General features: G+C 42.1%; 1 protein-coding gene across 1 annotated transcript; it reads left to right on the top strand.

Annotated features, from left to right (window-relative positions):
- Positions 1-10,307: 10,307 nt before the first annotated feature.
- Positions 10,308-19,942, top strand: COMMD2 (COMM domain containing 2). Its single transcript, XM_066620928.1, has 5 exons — positions 10,308-10,432; positions 11,980-12,057; positions 14,244-14,326; positions 16,141-16,314; positions 17,780-19,942. Exons 1-5 carry the CDS (start codon positions 10,366-10,368, stop codon positions 17,975-17,977), a joined length of 600 nt encoding a protein of 199 aa, XP_066477025.1. The 5' UTR covers positions 10,308-10,365; the 3' UTR covers positions 17,978-19,942.
- The last annotated feature ends 2,266 nt before the right edge of the window (positions 19,943-22,208 follow it).

Below are 22,208 nucleotides of genomic sequence, written 5' to 3'. Positions count from 1 at the left end.
TGAAAGCAGCTGTCCCACTTCACGTCACCATTGTATCTTTTCCAAGTGGCTGTTGCCAGTGTCTCTCTTGCATTTTTCCTTTTTTAGAGTGTGAGCCCTTTGGGGTCAGGGATCATTTATTTATTTCCTTAGCTATGTAAATTGCTTTGTGAACTACCTTTTGTTGAAAAGTAGTATATAAATATTCTTAATGATAAATAATATTTGAATGGAGCAGACAGGTACATAAAATGATTGAACATTGTTGTTCAGTCATGTCTCGTTAGGCCTCTAGTGTGAAGTGTTTCACTTGAGGACCTCTGAATATTGAGGGATATTCTCAGTTTACCTGGTGCAATCAGAGAAAGTTTTGTGTATGAATAAGTATGATTGGCATCTTTGGAGAACTGGACTTGCTCTGCACATGTACTGTATAATGCTTAAGGAGAAAGCTGAAGACCCACTGGAACGTTTTTATGTGTTGATGGAAACTTAAGTGGCCTGAATCCCACAATAACATTCCTACCAACATAAGCCAGGGCATGAATCAAACACCTCGATATACAAATAACTAAAGCAGGTGGTTGAACACTTAACAGATTGCAAACAAAAGAAGGCTATCTCAGAATTAGGTAGTCATTTCTGTATACTCAGAAAAAATAAAGCACCCCCCCCAAAAAAAAAAAAACAACAAAAAACAGCCTGATGAATTGTCAGTTGGAAACCAAAACAAAAGAAGAATGCTGGAGACAGGGAGAAGGAATTGGCCCATTTGAGTTGCAGTCCTATACAGGTAATACTTGACCTACAGTACATCCTGGATGTTTTTCTGGAAATTGGAACTGATGTAAGTCACAGTCACAGGTACAAAAGTACATGGCCAAATGGACTGCACCTATGCAAAAGCACCAACGTGACTAGATGACTGGCTCAGTGCTTTCACACATGCACAAAAATACAAGGCTGGATGGACAGCATCGGTGTAAAAGTGCAGACATGAATGTCTGTAAGTTAAATGTCCTTAAATCAGGGACTACTTGTACACACTTTCCTGAAACCCCACTGATACAGTGTGACTTCCTTCTGAGTAGACATGTACAGGATTTAGCTTTTAAGAGTTTATCCTGTATCCAGGACATGGTTATTTGAGTTAGGGACATGCAATACTTCCTTGCTGGTCCCACTTGTATTCTCTCTCTCTTTCTCACACACACATACACCCTCAGTCTACCTCACAGAGGTGTTATGAGGATAAAAGGAAAGAGATCACGGGCGGCATCCTACTTCATATGCAGAAAAGGTGGGATAAAAATGCAACTTAATTAATGTAAAGATATTGTAAAATACATTATCTCTGAATTATATAATCTTATTTGTCAAGCCTCTAAAACATTTTGTCATTTGTTTGAATTTATTTCTTTCATATTGATTGTACATATATTTAAAAATTGTATTTAGATTACCTTTTCTTACAATGTATATATTGTAATGTATAACTTTGGGTTATATGATTATCCATAATCAGATGGATAATATTTTGGATTTAATGCTACTATTTTAAGCCCTTTCAACCTTGTGTGTGTGTGTTTGCAGTGTATTGTATGCCTGCCTGTAAGCCTTTAAGATGTTAGCTGCCTTTAAGTATTTTTGAGGAAAGGCGGGCTATATATCTTTGGGGGCACTATCTCAATCCCCCATTTGGCTGGCGCAAGTCCCTTGTGCCTGCCGAAGAGCTTTGCAAAAGTGCTGTAAAGTACTTTCACGCCACTGTGAGGGGAGATAAGCCAGCACACGGACGTGCATTGGCCTCCCTGTGCTGATGAGGGCCAGGGAAGAGGTGAGTTTGCGGCCGACCAAAACTTAGCCCCCTTCCGGCAGTTCTGCCAGATCCTAGCTCCATTCCTGGGCAGCCCAGAGCAGTCCTGGGCTGCTTGGATTTGCGCCACTTCTTTAGGTGGTGCAGATCTGAGTAGACCCATTGGGGCTGCTGCGGCTCTCCCTGGGTTAAAGGGAAAGGTTTCCCCTTGCCTCAGGCCAAGACTCAGACAGCCCCAAACTTGTGCTGGATATAGAGCAGGCATGCTGGCCTGCCTGTTCCAGCACAAGATAGGATTGCGCTGCCCATCAATAAATATTAGTTTATGATAATATTCATGTTTTTACAATGAATTCAAATAACATTCTAAGATTAGTCTAAATATTTTATTTTTAAAATGATGATGTTAGTTGTATTTACTGATTTTAAATATTTGTTGTAAGTCACCCGTCCCAGTGGGGATAGAAGGCAGATAAATCATTTTTAAAATAAATACACTTTTTTACTCTATCTTAATTATCGTTAAATTCTGTAACAATTTTTCTGACAGAACTGTGTTTTACTAGTTTTTTCCTCTGTGAAGTGTGAATAAAACACCCAGTGCTTTAGGCTGGAGGCTTGGGCCAAATTTTAATCCCCATTTTCTACCCAATCCACATTGCTGCAACTCATCTCATGGTGGTAGGATTACATTAGTTTATAATGTGACTGGGATACCTTTTGAACAACAAATAGAATCTGCATAAATGGAAAAGAACAGTTCTTAAAATGTCATTTCTGCAGAATATTGTTTGTACAACATGACAAAGATATTTGATAGAGGTTCAAGCTTTAATACTGTTACATGCTTCCCGCTTCCCTTAATGGTGGGACATTCCAGAGACTCTGCTATGGCTGCAGGGGCCATGTCACTCCCCTCACCTGAGCAAATTCCACCACAATCACAACAACAGCTTAGCCCCTATTCTCAGGGAGATGTGATTGTGAGTCATGAGGGTCTCTGAAGGAACCACCCATTCAAAGGAGGTTTTTGAGTTATTAACATTTGCTAACCTTCTTTTATCCATTCCAAGTAAATAGTCAAAGCATTCCTTAGCAGGGGTGGCCAACCTTTTAACTTTAGGGCTCCTGGACTTTAACAATTATGTAGAGGAAGGAATTTCAGCCTGGTTGAAATTCCCTCTTCTACACAAGGTCCAGGAGCCCTAAAGTTCTGATTCCGACCCACAATGGTACTGCCCAGCCCTGGTAATGTGAGGAACTAATTGGAGTCTGCCTGGTTCTGTATAACTGTTGCTTCTGGCTTGGTTCCTCAGTTTGAGCCATTTGTCTCTGTGAGTAGCCACACAGATTGACTTGCCCTACCTCCTCTGACTGCCAGCTTTAGCAACCTGGCCACATTCCTGACTCAACTACACATCTGTCTTCCTGTCCCCTCCACAGAGGAATTCTCTCTGCCCCCTTCAGAGCCTGACTGGTAACCACTGTTTGTCCCTAGATTGGATACGGATGTTTCTTCCTTGCCATATTATAACAGATGATCTCAACTGTTTCAAAGTGCCATTTGAAACATTTCCATTCAGACCTTGCGGGAAAGCCCATAATCTCTGACGCAGAAATAGGGACTCATAGATAGTGTTGGTTCTCATTACATTAATAATGAGAAGAAATTGGTTGAAAAACTTGGCTGGTTATAAGGCAGTGTTTCTCAGCTGGTGGTACTTGAGGTGGTACACACAGGACTCCCAGATTCCTGCCACCTGGCAGCAAGACCAATAACACAATGTGTCAAGCAGCAGTAGGAGGCTTGGCTCAGCGGGCAGAACTCCAGCATGCGCATTTTGTGTGCTCAAAAAAGCCCTCCTGTCTGACCCTCTTATTGGTATTTGTTGCATAATGTCTTGCCCCCAACCTGGAAGTCAGTTCTGGTGGTACTTGCAATAGATGGTGATACTTGCAATAGATGAACCATGCAGAGTGGTACAGGGGGATAAATGTTGAGAAACACTATAGGAGATGTTGGGGTCTGGCTGTAGAAGCCCTATCCACCTGGGTATATGTTGCATACCATTCTTTAACAAGCAGAAAGCCCTATGTGCTTTCTACGTTGCACAGCACAATATCTTTGGTATTGCTGGACAAATGAGACATGTGGTATTTCCATGACATATTACACCTGAGTCCTGAGTTTGAAAGAAAGGGATTTTTGTCCAAGGGCCACCCGGTGACTCAGTGAAGCTTAGCTTACAAGTCCAAATCTTGCTCAATAATGGTTTGTTTTCAAGTAGGGTTACCAGATACAAAGTGGAGAGAGTGTCTATACCTTGAACCATTGCATAGAAGAGGAAATTTCAATAGGTGCAGCTTTTTAAAGCTTCCATGTTTGAGACATGCATAGAGATGTGAAGGCCCAGGAAAAAAATGGAAAAATTTGTAAAAAACACTCAGATTTTTTTCCTGAAGACTTTTTTTTCCCAAAAAAATTGGAAAAATTGAAAAAAGAAAAAAAATGATTATGCAATGTTTTATTTTAACATGATGAATAAAATATTTTTAGACAAGTTGTTCAAATATTTTCCAAATCATTTCTAAAAAATATGTATGGTATCAGATTATTCTAATTTCTGTGCATTGAGGACAAGCAAGTCCGAGGTTACAAACTGAACTCTCCAATGCAAGAACAAGATGCATTTCTTCCTTTAGGAGCTGCTGCCATTTTTACAAGAAAATAAAAAGATTTCAGTTTTGTTTTTGCATGTGGGTCGGTATTTTTGGTTCTGTTCTGTCCTCTTCACAAGGCCTCAAAGCATTGGAAGAAAATACAGAGCAACAAAAAGGACCTGAAAGTATATACTTAATTTAAAAGGTAAGAGTTTACATTTATCTAATTTCAGAAAACTGAATCATTTCGCTATATTAGTTTATCTTTATAACCTTTGTGTAAATAATGATTTTACTCCTAATCTGGTTCTTTACTTGCCCCACCCACAACCATAGATTAGTGTCTTCTTGCAAACTAGCCATTAAATTATTTTTCTTTCCTATTCCCCTCAGGAAAATGGTGAAACCAACATCTAGCATATGAAGTCATTTTCACATTACAAGTTCTTCTGAGAAGAAAAATGTGATTTGCAAATATTGTCAGATGAAATACGCATTTCCAAATGCTACCAGGATGACAAAACACATTCTTGTATGTAATAAGTGTCCTGTAGATATTAAAAAATCCTTCATGGATCTAAGTGAAGAGAACCACAATGATGAAAATGCACACAGTTTTTTCAAGTCCTCTTTCTACTCCATCTGTAACATCAAAACTTCACATATAGGCTAATGGGTTCTGAGCTGTCTGTGACCAATCAGGAGAGAGATCTTGGGGTGGTGGTGGACAAGTCGAAAGTGTCGACCCAATGTGCGACGGCAGTAAAGAAGGCCAATTCTATGCTTGGGATCATTAGAAAAGGTATTGAGAACAAAACAGCTAATATTATAATGCCGTTGTATAAATCTATCGTAAGGTCACACCTGGACACACCATTGTGTCTAGTTCTGGTCGCCACATCTCAAAAAGGATATAGTGGAAATGGAAAAGGTGCAAAAGAGAGCAACTATGATGATTGCTGGGCTGGGGCACCTTCCTTATGAGGAAAGGCTATGGTGTTTGGGCCTCTTCAGCCTAGAAAAGAGACGCCTGAGGGGGGACATGATTGAGACATACAAAATTATGCATGGGAAGGATAAAGTGGATAGAGAGATGCTCTTTACACTCTCACATAACACCAGAACCAGGGGACAACCACTAAACTTGAGTGTTGGGAAAGTTAGGACAGACAAAAAAAAATATTTCTTTACTCAGCATGTAGTTGGTCTGTGGAACTCCTTGCCACAGAATGTGGTGATGGCGTCTGGCCTGGATGCCTTTAAAAGGGAATTGGACAAATTTCTGGAGGAAAAATCCATTACGGCTTACAAGCCATGATGTGTATGTGCAACCTCCTGATTTTAGAAATGGGCTATGTCAGATGCAAGGGAGGGCACCAGGATGCAGGTCTCTTTGATATCAGGTGTGCTCCCTGGGGCATTTGGTGGTGCCGCTGTGAGATACAGGAAGCTGGACTAGATGGGCCTATGGCCTGATCCAGTGGGGCTGTTCTTATGTTCTTATCAGCAGCAACACAAAGTGTTGTCCCATCAGCAGTATCTTCAAGTAAACAGATACCTGAAGATAGCTGTATCCAAAAATTATTCAATAATTTCACTTGTAGACAAGATGACACCTGAAGATCAGGAAAAAATGATCAAGCTCTTGCAAGAGCAATATATTCTTCTGGAACACCATTTTCAATAACTGAAAATACGTACTGGCAGGAAGCTTTGAAATTACTAAGACCATCATACCGTTTGCCCAGCAGACATCATTTGAGCAAGCCTCTTTTGGAGTTGGAATATGAAGGTGTCATGGAATCTGCATGGAAAAATTAATGAAGCCCTGTGTCTTGTGCTACTTACAGATGGATGGACAAATGTGAGAGGAGAAGGAATTATAAATTTTGTTATAACAACACCTCAACCAGTTTTTTTACAAAAGCATTGAAACAGGAGAGTACTGCAGAGTATATCAGTTGTAAAATATGTGAAGTCCTACAGAAAATTGGGAGTGGTAAAGTATTTACTTTTCTGACTGACAATGCCAGCAATATGAAAGCAGCATGGGAGATCATGATGGATAAGTATCCACATATTACTGCAATAGGATGTGCATCTCATGGGCTCTACTTGCTTCTTAATTATATTATGAAACTGGACACCCTTCAAATGATCTATAGACGAGCAAAAGAAGTTATAAAACATGTAAAAGGTACTCATATTGTAGCTGCAGTTTTCAAGAAGAAGCAAGTAGAAAAAAATGCAAAGAATAAAATAGTGACACTGAAGCTCTGTGGTGAAACTCGGTGGGCTGGAGTGGTGATCTCCTTTGAAAGTTTACGAAAAAACAAAGAAGCTCTTCAAGAAACAGTAATAGTTGAAGATCTTAAAGTATTCAGGGGTGTGAGAAACACTGTTCTTTATCAGGATGTCTTCTGGGTTCAGCTGCAAAATTCCCTGAAGATTCTAAAGCCAATTGCTGCAGCAATCACTGCATCTGAATCAGATAGTGCACTTTTGTCAGAAATTCCTTATTTAATGACCAAGATAAAAACAACTGTTTTTGACAATCTCAGTATATCTCCATTTACAACTACAGAAGAAAGTAAAGATTTTATTTAAAAAAGGGAAGAATTTTGTTGCCATCCAATTCATGCTGCTGCAAATCTGCTAGATCCAAGATTCAAAGGTGGAAATAAAAGTGATGAGAGAACTGTTACTGCATTTGACTGGATTACAAAACAAGCATCACATTTAGGACTTGAGGTTGGGAAGGTACTTTCAAATGTTGCAGAATTTAGAACATCTTCAGGGATTTGGTCCAGGAATGCAATCTGGGATTCTGCCAAACATATTCTTTCTGCAACATGGTGTCAAGGTCTTTGCACAACACAGCCTCTGACTCCTCTTGCTTCTCGCCTTCTTCAGATTCCTCCAATTTCTGCAGCATGTGAAAGAATCTGGTCTATGTTTGGAAACACTCACACTAAATCAAGAAATAAACTATGTGAAAGGGTAGAGAAACTTGTTTCAATCTGGGCAAACCTTCAGTTTTTAGAAGTCTATAATAACTGTGATGACAGACACAACAGAGGAGCTGCAGAAGCAGAGACTGAAACTGATAATTGCAGCTCAGAAAATGATTCTGATTAAATTTCATGCCCGTTCATTGAAACTTAGTCCCACTCCCTTCTATACACTTCCCCCCTCTTTAATTCTTTTTATGAGGATGATTTTTTTTATTTAATACTGTGGAGAGGAAATATGACTAATTGTTACTTCAGGATTTTTAAAAATTGTTTTGTGAAGGTTTTCTTGTCTGTTTCACATAAACTAGTAAACAGTTCAGGAGATTGTTGCTCCATTTGTTACAATTACAAATAAATATAATTAAAAAGTAAATTCTGTTTGTAATAATTGTTTGGATACACTATATTTTTAATAGTCTAGTTGTGATAATTTTATGCCAAGCCAAATTGTCCATAGTCATATTTTATGTTCCTGAAATGACTTTCAATCTGGAAAAGAAAAAAAAAAGTGTTAACATAGCATTTTTTTCAATTTTTCCAAAAATTTCCAATTTTTTTCTGGAAAAAATGGAAAAAAACCCAGGTTTTTTTCTGAGCTTCAAAATTTCCAGAAATTTTACATCTCTAGACGTGCATAAGATTGAACACAGGAGTAGGTTCCATCAGGGATTTTACTAGGGTCACCAGATGCAAAGAAGAACAGAGTGCCTCTACCTTTAACCATTGTATAGAAGAGAGAATGTTGGCAGGTGCAGCTCAATGTGGAAGGGTTTAAAAAGCTGTACCTGCCAAAATCCCTCTTCTATGCAATGGTTAAAGGTAGAGGCACTCTGTCCCCCTTTGTATCTGGTAATCCTATTAAGATTTGTGTTCTTCTGAGGTATATAAGAACATAAGGAGTCCTGGTCTAGAGCATTGGTTCTCACACATTTAACACCAGGACCCACTTTTTAGAATGAGAATCTGTCAGGACCCACGGGAAGTGATGTCATGACTGGAAGTGACATCATCAAGCAGGACCATTTTAAACAATCAGGCTGCAATCCTACCCACACTTACCCAGGAGCAAGTTCCATTGACTATCATTGTGCAAAGAATATACATAGTAGCTTGTTAAAAGTACAGATCTGTAACATTTCCCCAAATGCAGTCACATACCATGGCAGCATCCAGTTTAATATATTAAAAATCATTTCATATTGAAATGAATGGGGACCCACCTGAAATTGACTCACGACCCACCTAGTGGGTCCCAACCCGCAGTTTGAGAAACACTGGTCTAGAGGGTAGAGCCTCCATTAGCCCAAAGATAACATCTGAAGGTTTGAGGCCACCAGCAGCTCCATGAATGGTGAGACCTTGAAGCAGCTGACAAGCTGAGCTGAGTTATTCTACCTGCTCTTTGGTGTGAGTGAAGAAGCGTCTTGGCTGCCCTTCAAGTGAGAGATGAAGGAGCTGCTTGTCAGCCAGCTTGGGAGGTGACTGGGAGCCAGAAGTGATACCACACAGTGAAAGATCCATCTGAAATGTGCGGTTCTTGAAAGATAGAACCTTTCTGTTATTGTAAAAATCCCCTATGTGAACCACCGTGAATACAGTCAGAGAAGTAATCCAATGACCAGAAAGGCAGTATATAAATACCAGCATTATTATTATAAGAGCTGTGCTGGATCAGGCCAAAGGCCAATCTGGTCCAGCTTCCTGTATCTCACAGTGGCCCACCACTCAGTGGCTCCCCACTCACCACTCACTCACCACAGTGGCCTCAGGAACCACACAGATGACAAGAAACCTACTTCCTGGTACCCTCTGTTGCATCTGGCATTCTGAGGTAGCCTGCTTCTAAAACCAGGAGGTTGCACATACCCATCACGGCATGTAACTGGCGATGGATTTTTCCTCCAGAAATTAGTCCAATTCCCTTTTAAAGACATACAGGCCAGATTCCATCACCACATCATGTGGCAAGGAGTTCCACAAACTAACGACACACTGGGTAAAGAAATGTTTTCTTTTCTCTGTCCTAACTCTCCCAACACTCCGTTTCAGTGGCTGTCCCCTGGTACTGGTGTTGTGCGAGGGGGAAAAGAACCTCCCTAGCCACTCCATATCCTGTGGCAAGGAGTTCCACAGACACTCCCTGGTTCTGGTGTTGTGTGAGGGGGAAAAGAACACCCCCTATCCATTCTACCTATGACCATATCCGGTGGCAAGGCATTCCACAGACACTCCATTTCAGTGGCTGTCCCGATTCTGGTGTTGTGCGAGGGGGAAAAGAACCTCCCTAGCCACTCCATATCCTGTGGCAAGGAGTTCCACAGACACTCCCTGGTTCTGGTGTTGTGTGAGGGGGAAAAGAACACCCCCTATCCATTCCACCTATGACCATATCCGGTGGCAAGGCATTCCACAGACACTCCATTTCAGTGGCTGTCCCCTGATTCTGGTGTTGTGCGAGGGGGAAAAGAACCTCCCTATCCACTCCATATCCTGTGGCAAGGTGTTCCACAGACACTCCATTTCAGTGGCTGTCCTGATTTTGGTGTTGTGTGAGGGGGAAATGAACCCCCCCCATCCACTCTATATCATATGGCAAGGAGTTCCACAGACACTCCCTGGTTCTGGTGTTGTGTGATGGGGAAAGGCACCCCCGCCATCCACCCCCTGCACTAACCCTTCTTAAGCATTTAAGTATTAGGAGCTACAACTGGCGAGCTCTTCAGGGAGGAGCCCCTGCGGGTTGCCAAACGCTGAAGGGAACGAATAGGCTCAGGAACCGCCGCGCTGGTCTTGTTTCTGGGCGGAGCGCTTTCGCAGCGCGTCGTGCGCGGAGAGGAGATTCCTCCGGGTGCGGAAGCGCCGCGTCTGGTCAGCGGGAGGCGCTAAGCTGGGAAGATGCTGCTGGTGCTGTCGGAGGAGCACAAGGAGCACCTGGGCTTCTTGCCCCAGGTGGAGAGCTCAGGTAGGGCTGCTGGTGCTGCCCGCCCGGACCCAGGCTGCAGCCCTCGCCACACTTTCCCTGGAGTCAGCCCCCTTGACTAGAGTGGGTCTTGCTTCTGAGTAGACAGGCAGAGGCTTGGACTCCCAGCCCGGCTGGGGGACCGGCCTGTGCATGCCCCCCCTTCCTGAGCTAGAATAGGGTCCCTGTCCCCCAACGTGAGTGGGGCTTGCTCCCTAGTAAGTGGCTGGAGCACTGCGGCCAAGACTGTGGCTGTCCCTTCTTGGGACTTTTTGTGGGATGCCTGTGATCTCAGTATAGGGCAGTCGATGACAGGGGCAGTCGTATTCAAGGGAAAGCTCTCGTTGAATTTCTGCCTGCCATGCAATTGTTAAAGGTTTAGGATTACACAGCATGGAATTAGTCTGTGAAACTCCTTGCCACAGGATGTGGTGATGGCATCTGGCCTGGGCGGCTTTAAAAGGGAATGGGACACATTTCTGGAGGAAAAATCCATCACAGGTTACAAGCCCTGATGGGTATGTGCTGCCTCCTGGTTTTAGAAGTAGGCTACCTCAGAATTCCAGATGCAAGGGAGGGTAGCAGGATGCAGGTCTCTTGTCATCTGTGTGCTCCCTGAGGCATCTGGTGGGCCATTGTGAGATACAGGAAGCTGGGATACAGGAAGATGGGTCTTTGTCCTGATCCAGTGGGGTTCTTCTTATGCTCTTATAAGAGCCATGACTGGGTGAGGTGGTAGCAAGCCTATTGTTCACCCCTGGATTGAATACCTGTGCTAACTCTGGTTATAGCCATATGCACAGCTGACCAGTTTGGACTTCCTTCTCCAATTGGGAGCTGGGCCATAAATGTAAAAGTTTTGAAAAACTCTTCTGGATCAGACCTGAGGTCCATTGCATCCTATTTCATCCGGCTGTTTCCCTGTGGACATCCAGATGCCTGTAGAACAATGGTCTTCAACTTTTTTGCTCTGTGATCCCAATATTAAATAAATAAATAAATAAATAAATAAATAAATAAATAAATAAATAAATAACTGAAGTATGAGACTGGGGACCCACTGCCAATCCTGCCCCCCTCCTGTGACCTGAACCGCCCCTATTGCTACCCACCCTTTGCCCCCATCTGTCTCATTTCCCCCTACCTCTTACATCTTCACAACAACCCTGTGAGATAGCAGGGTTGGCCTTTGGAGCTGCAGGGCTAGACAGAAAGAGGAGACTGTGCAGGATTATATCATGAACTCAGTTTTGATAAGGCAGTACCATTATTTGTTTGAATCCAAGTTCTTTAGGCTTTAGCGAGCAAAGCGTGCATAGGCTTTGAAAGTGTGCTGCAACTACCAAAATGAGGCTTTGTGACCCCATCTTGGTCCCAACCCATAGGTTGAAGAACACTGCTTTAGAAAATGCACAAAGCAAGGCCTCAAGCAGTACTCTTGTGTTATTGCTTCTCAGCAAGGGTTATCCCATGTGGCAACTTGTTTTCTGTGACGTAACCATAATCTTGTCAGGAGGGTCTACAAACAATTCCTCTGTTTTCTTTTTCAGTGGTCAGTGAATTTGGCCGTATTGCTATGGAATTCTTAAGAAAAGGCACAAACCCGAAAATCTATGAAGGAGCAGCAAGTAAGAACCAGAGAAGCATGGTTGAAAGGCAGCACTTCATTAGGTCCTTGCAGAAGTTTAGAGCAATTAGTAGGGGTTGAATCATGGTGTAGACTTGATGTGTTCAGCATGCCAAAGTCAGGCATTTTCTTTATTAGAACCAAATATAAAATTTGCAAAATAGTGAGCAACATGTTTCTCTCAAATTCCTAAATGCCTTTCTAACTAGCAAGCAACCTTAAGTCTGTTCTTAAAAATAACCATTATATTATTACAGTCTTGTGTCTGTGTTGAGTACAAAGGAACTGGAGTCATGCAAGTCTGACCCAGGCCATTCAGGACCAAATTCCATCCAACTTTTTAGTGCCAATGCAGCCCCAAGGTAAGGGAACAAACATTCCCTTACCTTGAGGAGGCCTCTGTGACGCCCCCCCCCCTTTGTAGGAAGCAGCACATGCCCCATTAGCATAGCTGCATTTGTGCTGGGAAGTTGGATAGGATTAGGCCTCGAAGTGGACTAGAGTCTTGAGTCCCTGTGGTTGGGGGTGAGTGGGGCCTGAGATCTTGCAAGGCCCATTAGAAGTGGTGGTGGTACCTACTGGAAGGCAGTTTGCCCTGAGGACTTGTACGCTCACCTGTTTGGTGTGTTTGGCTAGTCAGGTGAATGTGTGCAAGAACTTATACTCAGTGTTTGGCTTTTTGCCTAGGAAATGTACCCTTTTCTCTTCTGGAGTGTTAAGACCCTTGAGATAATAGGAATCACAAGAACAAATTGGGAACATGCCTTTCTGAATCACTGTGGGTATTTGGCCAGTGAAACAGAAGTGTGTAAGATTGGTCTGAGAGACCCTGGACTATGACTATGCAAGAAAGTCAAGTTGGAGCAGTTTAGGCTGCTCCCTTCCCAGTGCCCTAGCATCCAAGAAGAGGTGGCCATGCAATCTGATTGGCTGTTGGAATGTTCATGCAAGCATTTCCTCCTCCAATTATTAGCCAACTGGGAACCCTGCAAGCAAAGCAAGGAGTACCCTTCTGTTTGCTTGTTTGACAACCCAGCATAGTAAGTAGCAAGGGAAGGAGTGTGGGTGGAGATAGGAAGAAAGGGCAAAGGCTTATTCTTTCATTCAGGAGATTTCTATACTGCCTTTCTCCAGGCAACAGGCCTGGCCGATATGGAGGATTTGAAGCATGCATGCTATGCGCTCGCACGGAGGCCCCATCCTCTCTCATGCCCCAGGACCCAGTGCAACCTTGGCTCTGAACAAGAAAATGTCATTTTGTGCAGAAAGCTGTTAGAACAAAGAAATCAGTGGCTGTTCCCTCATATTTTGAAAATATAACATCGAGCAGTTTTCAGTCTTCAACATCAGTCAATATCATACAACATCAGTCTTCAGCACTAAACAGAACACAAAAGTCCTTTGCAAAGCAGAGAGCAGTAAAAAAGAGAAACTAACAGGAGAGTTTGAGGCATCTTTACTCAGAAGTGAGCCTCTTTTTATGTAAATCTCTTTATGTAAATCTGTTTATGTAAAATTTACTCCCAGGTAAATGTGCTTATGATCGCAGTCCTTATATTGGCAAAGTAGGAAATAAATTTTAGATGATATACTGTGAACTGTGTCCTTAAAAGCTGGATTTAGTATTATATAGTGATTAGAGAAACTTGTATGCATATACTGCATTTTCTCTAAAGAGTTTTATTTTTATTAAATTAAGTTGTTCGTGATGAGTTAGCAACTCTAGTATAAAATATGTCATTTCTGAGTTGTGAAACAAATGCTATTTATTAAGGCCATGATCTCCAATTCTTTGTGTGCCACTTAAGGTCCCAATCCTATCCAGTTTTCCAGCACCGGTACAGCCACGACACAGCCCTGAGGTAAGGGAACAAATGTTCCCATACCTTGAGGAGGCCTCTGACTGCCTCCCCACCATGAGATGCAGTGCACACCCCTTTGGCACAGCTGCACTGCCACTGAAAAATTGGATAAAATTTGGCCCTAAGTGGGCAAAGTAGGCCTGAATAATCTGTCTGTGGGCCTCATTCTGCCACTGTTTTCAATTGTAGTTATCCATTTATATATACTTTGATTTGGAGCCTAGGCCTGTTTTTCTGGGTGTTTTCTCATCAGAGTATCACAGTTGTTCTCTGTAGCAAACTTCAGTGTTGTACTTTGATATATGTTTATGTGTTCATTTTTCAGGAAAACTTAATGTTAGTAGTGAGACAATTCAGCATGGAGTAGAGGGATTAACATACCTTCTTACTGAGAGCGCAAAACTCATGGTAAGGATAACTAAAAGCGCTCTGTTTTATTTTTCAAAACATTTTTAACCTTTTAAAAAAACAGCACAACACTTTAATATAAACCTTGTTCGCTGAAGTGCCTGGTAATAAATATTTTAAATACATATTAGTGATACAAACATTTGAGACATTTTGTGTCCTGGAATTTTAAAAAAGGTGCCACTTCAGATGAAAGCTCAGAAAAATTACAGAGTATGACATCTTCTGTTTTGGTGCAGTTATAGGTATAATTCCCAATTTTTTTACTACTTCCTGTGGCTTTAATGGCAATCTTCAGACAATAGCAGGTATTAATGTTCAAATGATTTCTGCAGATCCAGCTCATGTTAAAGGTACAGGAACGAATCAGGCTATGTTTATTGGTTAGTTGCTCACCTATTGCTGTGTCACACTATGGGCCAACATACTAGAGACTAGGTTCACTGGTAGAATAATCAATAATGTGTTTTTGATTGATCATAAAGGCATGGCTGGACACAGGACTTTTGGTGGGCCGCTGTGAGATACAGGAAGCTGGACTAGATGGGCCTATGGCCTGATCCAGTGGGGCTGTTCTTATGTTCTTATGTTCTTATGTTCTTAGGACTAAGAATTTTTCAAAAAATTTAATCCTGAAGCTCCTTCACCAGCACAAGCTCAGTTCATTTCAGTGAGCGTGCACTGCTGGTAAGAACTTGGAGGATCAAGCAGTAAAGTATTTGAATATTTATAGATCAGAAACAATGCTCTGAACAGTGTATACTATTTTGGCCATAAGTCTGAGTGAGAGAGGCTAGTGCAAATGTAACACTGTCCATTTCTTACTTATGGTTAAGAGATGAGGAGTGGGCTGCAGGATCATGGGATCATAGAAATGAACATGAGTCCTGCTGGATCAGGCCACAGGCCCATTCAGTTCAGCTTCCAGTATCTCACAGTGGCCCACCAGATGCTTCAGGGAGCACACAAGAAAACAAGAGACCTGCATCCTAGTGCCAGTCCTGATGTCCATCCTGGTGCCACTCAGAATGAACCCTAGTTAGCATTCACCATGATAGAGATGAATCAACTATTGATTGTTAAGGGTGTTGGAGGAAAGATGAATTCATGTGAGAGAGAGTAGGGACAGAAGAAGGAGTGGACAGTGCTTCCCAAACTCCTACAAGGGAGTTGGGAGCACTGTAAGTGTGTACACGGGAGGGGCTATGGCAGCAACAGGATCCTTAGGATCATACTGCTGCTGGGGGAAGGGTTTTTTTGCTTCCAGCTTACTTGAGGGAATGCCAGCCTCTGGGAGGCGTGCGTGTGTCCAGGGAGCCCTGTAGGGGCTCCCCAAGCCACCAAAACAGGAAAAAAAGCTTTTTTTCTCAAATACAATTGGCCCACATCTTATGCATGACTGGCTCTGAAATTCAAGTATAAACACTCCCCCCACACACCGAAAAAGTAGTTTAATTAGTGCAGGGGACTCCACCCTCATCCCACTTACTCTGTTTATACTGCAAAGCAAGCCTGAAATGGGAGAATGAAGCTGTTATTTCCTCAGTCCCTCATACTGTGGTTTTAGTTCTTAGACAGTGTGTATTTGTTGACTTTAAGTCAGTTTTGATTATATGTGATTTTGATTATACATGATTTTGACTTTATGTTTTGACCTCAGAACGTAACCCTTATGTAAGATGCAGGTCAACTGTATATTTCACAGTAAGAAACATGATCTTTACAGCACGAAGTACTAAGATTGAAAGCAAATAAAATAGTCATAGAAGCAATCAAGAACTCTCTCCTACATTATTATGCTATTTAATTTCTAGATATCCGAGATTGATTTCCAAGACTCCGTACTTGTATTGGGATTCTCTGAGGAACTGAATGCTTTATTACTTCAGCTGTATCTTGACAACAGAAAGGAGATCAGATGTATCCTGAGTGAATTGGCACCAAAGCTTCCTAGTTATCACAATCTAGAATGGAGACTTGATGTGCAGGTAGGAGTGCTTCTCCTCAGTAGATATGCCCAGGTTTGTTGTGGCAAAGCACACAATCATATAAGTGTTTGTTCACAACAAGGCACTAGTGATTTGCATATCGTAAATGATTTGTCAATCAATCTTTCATTTGCCAGTCCAGCCCATTTTGCAGGCTTCTCTGTGCCTGAAGTTGTGGCTTGAAATTAAGGGAAATATTTCTAGCCCCTTCTTGCAAATTTCCCATCTTCGTCACAGTACTATGTCAGATTTATAACTGCCCGACTTGTGACAGACAAAAACATTTTATTAGAATTTCAACACTTATTTTGAAGGAGTAATCTCTTGCTAAGAACTAGAAACTGAAAAACAAGCTTCTGAAACCACTTAATAGGGTTTTAGCTGAAATTGTATTTAATGAGCATTTTAAAACATAATTAAGGCCTATGATTGGGTTTAATGAGCAAATAAAAGGAAAAATATCTAGCCTAGTTTTTGCTAAAAATTAGCAGTTATATTGTTTAGTAGACCATTCTTGAGCTGAGCACTAAGGTGAGCACCTAACTGTGGGTGCTCACAAACATCCCATAAGCATAGATACTCATTCATAGATTCAGCATCCACAGCCTTCTAGGCCATGAGCAGGTTTTCTGGAAAAGGAGGGTGTTTTCCTCAGTTTTCCCCCCTTCCCTGCCTTCCACTTCCTGTAGTGGGCTGGATCATAGGATGCTGCTTTATACTGAATTAGACGCTCGATTCATCTAGGTCAGTATTGTTCACACAGTGGTTGTAACTATCCAGGGATTTAGACAGGAATCTTTCTTTTTTCTCTCCTGGCAGGAGATGCCAAGGGTTGAACTGAAGACCTTTTGCATACAGAGCATGTGCTTTATCATGGCTCTATAGCCTTCCCTTGGAAGGCATGTAGCCAATTGTGAAATAAACTACCTGTGGCTGGCAAAATAGTGAACTAGTAGGCTGGAACAGGTGAGGAGGCAGCATCCTTTTTTTAATGTCCATGATCTTGTAGCCACCCTTAGACTGAAATTAGTTGTAAGTCAGCAGTTTCCAACCAGTCACATAGATCTTTCCATTTCATCCTGCTCCAATGCTAAAATAGGTCTACAAGGAAGCACTGCATGTGCATGCTTCCTTGTAGACCTATTTGTAGACCATTTGGTGAAGTCGGTTCACCAAAAGCAACAGTAGATACCTAGATATTCGGACAACATATAGGAATGACAAGGGAACAACAACAAGAATGACATGAACTTTGGTGTTCAGTGACATTGGGTGGTTGAATGCCATAAATGGAATGCACTGTATACAAATAAAAAAAGGGAGGGACAAGTACTTATTGAGCAATACTGTATGTATATATTTTTTCTTACATACAGTTCTATTCTGAATGCTCTGAACTGTAAATATGATTGTTTGTTAATAATCATACTGCTTTTACCACCTCTCTTTTAAAATGCCTGAATAGCTTGCCAGCAGAAGCCTGAGACAACAAATTAAGCCCACTGTGATGCTAAAGCTACACCTTAACAAGAATGGAACTCAAACAACCCAAGTATTACAAACTGACCCTGCTACTTTGCGCCATCTGATTCAACAACTAGAACAAGCTTTAGGGGAAATGAAAACAAACCATTGCCGGCGAATTGTGCGCAACATCAAATAGTGTTTGTCATCTCGGATGGAAAACAGTGTTCACTAACCAACGATGCATCTGGATCAATTGAAACATCTTCTGGTGCCAGCATCTTGGAGCGATGTTTACAGGCTGAATTGGCTTGGGTGCTAATTTTACTATATAGTACTGCCTGATGCAAGTTAGAATTGTCTACCTTAAGCAGATAGAAATAAATGAGCTGATAATGTGAGCTATCTAATTTTATGTAGAGCTGCCTTTTGCAAAATACTCACCATTGTTTTATTTATTGGTATATTGATCTAACGTTTTGCTTTCTTATCTTTTTCTGATTCCTAATAAACACTTATGCAGTAATGTTTTATCTGTCAGTCTTAAGACTGATTATTTTACACTTATGATATTATTCTTGGGCAAGGTGGTACTCACGTAGAAGAAAACTTCCTCTTGCCATAACTGCTAACTGGTGGTGTTTGAGGAAAACAGCTTCTGGTGAAAATTGCTGCATTAACACAAGAAGATTTTTTTTCTGCACTTGAACTGCCTGTGTATGTCCTAGAATCAATATAATATTCAGATGGAATCTGGAAAAATAACCCTGCAATGGTGGTAATTACGGTTGGCTTGATGAAGTATTGCATGGTACATAAGAACAGACCAACCTGGATCAGCCCAGAGGGCTATACAGTCCAGCATCCAGTTTTTTTACAGTGACCCACCAGCTGCTTCTGGGAAGCCCACAAGTAGGAGAGGAAGGCATACTTTTCTCATACCAGTTACAGGGGAGCAATGACATTCAGATGCCTATTGCTGCTGTGAAGCCAGAGTCATGACAATTAGCCATTGAAAGACCTGACTTCCATGAATCTGTCAAATTCATGGGCAGGAGGTCTGGTCTAGAGGGTAGAGCCTCCATTTGCCTGAAGATAACATCCACAAGGTCGACAGTTCGAGGCAACCAGCACCGTGCGACCTTGAAGCAGCTGACCAGCTGAAGCTGAGCTATTCCATCTGCTCTGAGCATGGGATGATAGAGGCCAGAATGTGAAACCAGATCAGAATGAAACACCTGAATGTTGTGGTTCTTGAAAGAAAGAACCTTCTTTCATTTGTAAAAATCCCTACGGGGATTTAAATAAGCCTGCCTATGTAAACCGCCTTGAATAAAGTCTTGAATAAAGACCAAGAAAGGCGGTATATAAATACCTGTATTATTATTATTATTATTAAATCCCTTTTAAAAGTCATCCAAACTAGGCCATCAATACATCTTGTGGCAATGAATTCCACAGATTTAGGGCCCAATCCTATCCAACATTCCAGTGCTGATACAGTCACAGTGCAGTCCTGAGAAAGGGAAACAAATATTTCCTTACCTTGAGGAGGCCTCCATTACTAACTTCTAGCACATGCACCCCATTGGTATGGCAGCATCAGCACTGGAAATTTGAATAGGATTGGGCCCTGAATTAAGTGCTGTATGAAGAAATCCCTACTCTTAATGTGTTTGGTATACACATTAAGTTGTTCATACACGTGTGTGGTTGTGGCATGGCTATGGCCGGCAGGACTGCTTGCATTTAGATGCTTTCAGAGCAGGTCATTTAAAAATTGTAGAAAAATGTGGTTATTTTGTGTAGATGTGAAATCATTGTATAAATTATGTATTTTGTCTGCTGTGCATTTTTTAAGGTTACAAGCTTACAGACAAAAAATCAAAGATTCAACTATTAAGTCTGTGAAATGCATTTAAGAGGGGGCCATTGTTTAGCAGGTGCACATTCCTCTGTGTGCCCAGGCTCAGTGGTATGTAATGGCTGAAAGCGAGTGCCACAAAGCAGGACTTCCCCGCTTTGAATCTCACCTTTACTATGAGGTTACTGGGTGGCCATAGGCAAGCCACTCCCTCAACTGTAATATGGAGGTAATAATACTCACTTTATAGGATTGTCAGGACAAGATCAGCATAATACATATGGAGTGCCTTGCACACTGTGTGCCCTTGCACACTTGAAAAAGATACAAAGGTTAAGTATCTTCTGAGCTGAATATGTGCATGGAATCCAAGGTTAAATGAAAAACATATTAAAATTAATGTTTAACTGAGTGAAAAGTCTCATCCTTTGAAATTCTCAGTAGCTTCAGCATCCCAAGAGCCCTCTCATTTACCATCTTGGTGGAGGGCTTGGAAAAAGGAAAAAGGCTGCAATAATGCCTATTGCAGGTGTGGCCAAACTGCAGCTTGTGAGGTGGCTCTTTGACATATAGTGTGTGGCTCACAAATATTTTGGCCGAGCTCCTTTTTTCAATTGCAATTAATGTCAAAGGTAAATATAAAGCTTGAAAATGTTTTAATTGTTTACCAGGTATAAACTGAAAGACGACTGGATTAAAACAGATGTTTAGTGTTCATGGAGAGTAAATACATTTAAGAATGTAAGTGCTTCTTAAATATTGTAGCTTTCAGACATCTTAAGTTTATCAAATGTGGCTGTCACATTGAGGGCCTAACCCAGGAATGGGGCCAACCCACAGCATCGCATGTACCACTTTTTATGTAGAGAATCTTGAAAGTGCTACTCCACCTTTATGGCATTTTTAGCAATTACCAAAATAGTTAAATTGAGCCTCCAAGTTCAAGCCTTGAACTTCAAGGGCAGTATGTATATCTCCAAGAGCCAGAGATACAGAGCAAGAAACACAGGAGTATTGCTGCTTATTTGGGGCTTTATAAAGACACCTGGCTGACTGCTGATGAGGCAAGAAAGGTGGCCTGCATGACCGACCCAGCAAGACTTGTTCATATGAGTCATATGGTCCATATGAGTTCACTCTGCACAGCAGTCCTCCCTACTTTCCCACCTTCTTGTCCTCAAAGATGGGATCTCTTTGCAGATTATTTTCCCAAAGATGGTATTTCTGCCCAGCTAGGCCACCTGGGCTATGCTGATCAGCCATCTTTGCACTGTACAGCCTGGCCCCCTGCTGCCTTCTACAGCCCACCCCTTTCCTCTTCAGTGCTCCACCAATCTAGCCTTGGGTAAGGGAGTGATCTGCCAGTTACTATCATTTGCCGGATTGGCTTTCTCTCCTGTCTATCATTTTCTTGCCTTCCTCCCCATTTTCCAAATCAAGCAGGCATGGCTGCCTTGAGTCCACCCATTGCAGTATTAGAAACTTGGGAGTATGAAAGGAGTAGCAAAGAAATCAAGCCAACCATAAACTACTGTGGTGCTTTCTTTAAATGCATTATTTAAATGTTTTTCAAAAATATATGGTGACTTTGCAAGTGCCACTCAGAAAGTGACTGTGTGCCACTAGTGGCACATGTCCTGCGGGCTGGCCACAACCTGTACAACTTTCCAGCCCTGATGCAGCCATGCCAATGGGGCATGCAATGCATCCAGCGGTTGGGGAGGGGGACACAGTCATGGAGGCCTCCTCAATGTAAGGGAACATTTGTTCCCTTACTTTGGGCCTGCATTGCGGCTGCACTGATGCTGGAAAGCCGGATAGGATTGAGCCATAAGCCAGTTTGGCCACCCCATAACTATTTGAATTCCATTCTTTGTACATTAGACCGTGTTCATAATTATTTTATTCCATGGTGCTTTATAGAGCATGAGAAAGGCTGTCCCAAGAGCTTTCTATCTAGAACAGCATATCTCAAACTGTGAGTTGGTACCCACTAGAGCTACTGGGCAGAACGGGGTCCCAGCGGGAGAGAGGCTTCATGCTTTGCCCTGAGTAGGTGGGAAGATGGGATGCTGGAAAGGGTGAAGGGACCTAACACTGAGGTCCAGCGATCTAGACAGACATGAGGTTTTCTGCCCTGTATCCTGAACACAGAATTCCTTATATAGGTCCAAATCTGGGTTGTGTTTTGACTTCCGAGCTGGAATGTTTGCACTTCGAGCTATGCAAAATAACAGCATGGGTGCACGGTGGAACCTTTGGCTGATTGCGACTTAGGTCAGAAGCCTAAATTTATGGTGTAACTTCTGACCATGACATCACTTCCAGGTTAATGACAACACTTCTGGTGGGTCTTGGCAGATTGTGATTCTAAAAAGTGGGTCCTGGTGCTAAATAGGTGAAAACCACAGGTCTGGAAATTGACATAAGAGAGGCAACCAAGAAAGTGGAAGGAACTAGGGAGTGAGGCCCATGGGACAGAGGGGAGCTTCCTTTCCAGTGTGAGTGTGCACGATTGTCAGTCCCCTGTCTGATTGCCCCAGGGGCGGCAGCCTAGTCCTGCAGG

This window comes from Tiliqua scincoides, chromosome 3 (assembly GCF_035046505.1).
Source record: "Tiliqua scincoides isolate rTilSci1 chromosome 3, rTilSci1.hap2, whole genome shotgun sequence".
In the NCBI taxonomy this organism is placed as follows: domain Eukaryota; kingdom Metazoa; phylum Chordata; class Lepidosauria; order Squamata; family Scincidae; genus Tiliqua; species Tiliqua scincoides.
This window is presented reverse-complemented; position numbering and strand designations above follow the sequence as displayed.

Bases quoted from the DNA above. Each gene is read 5' to 3' on its own strand.
- COMMD2 (XM_066620928.1), top strand. From the start codon at position 10,366: ATGCTGCTGGTGCTGTCGGAGGAGCACAAGGAGCACCTGGGCTTCTTG. The intron at 10,433-11,979 runs GTAGGGCTGCTG...TTTCTTTTTCAG, and splicing joins GCCCCAGGTGGAGAGCTCAG to TGGTCAGTGAATTTGGCCGT. The intron at 14,327-16,140 runs GTAAGGATAACT...TTTAATTTCTAG, and splicing joins CTGAGAGCGCAAAACTCATG to ATATCCGAGATTGATTTCCA.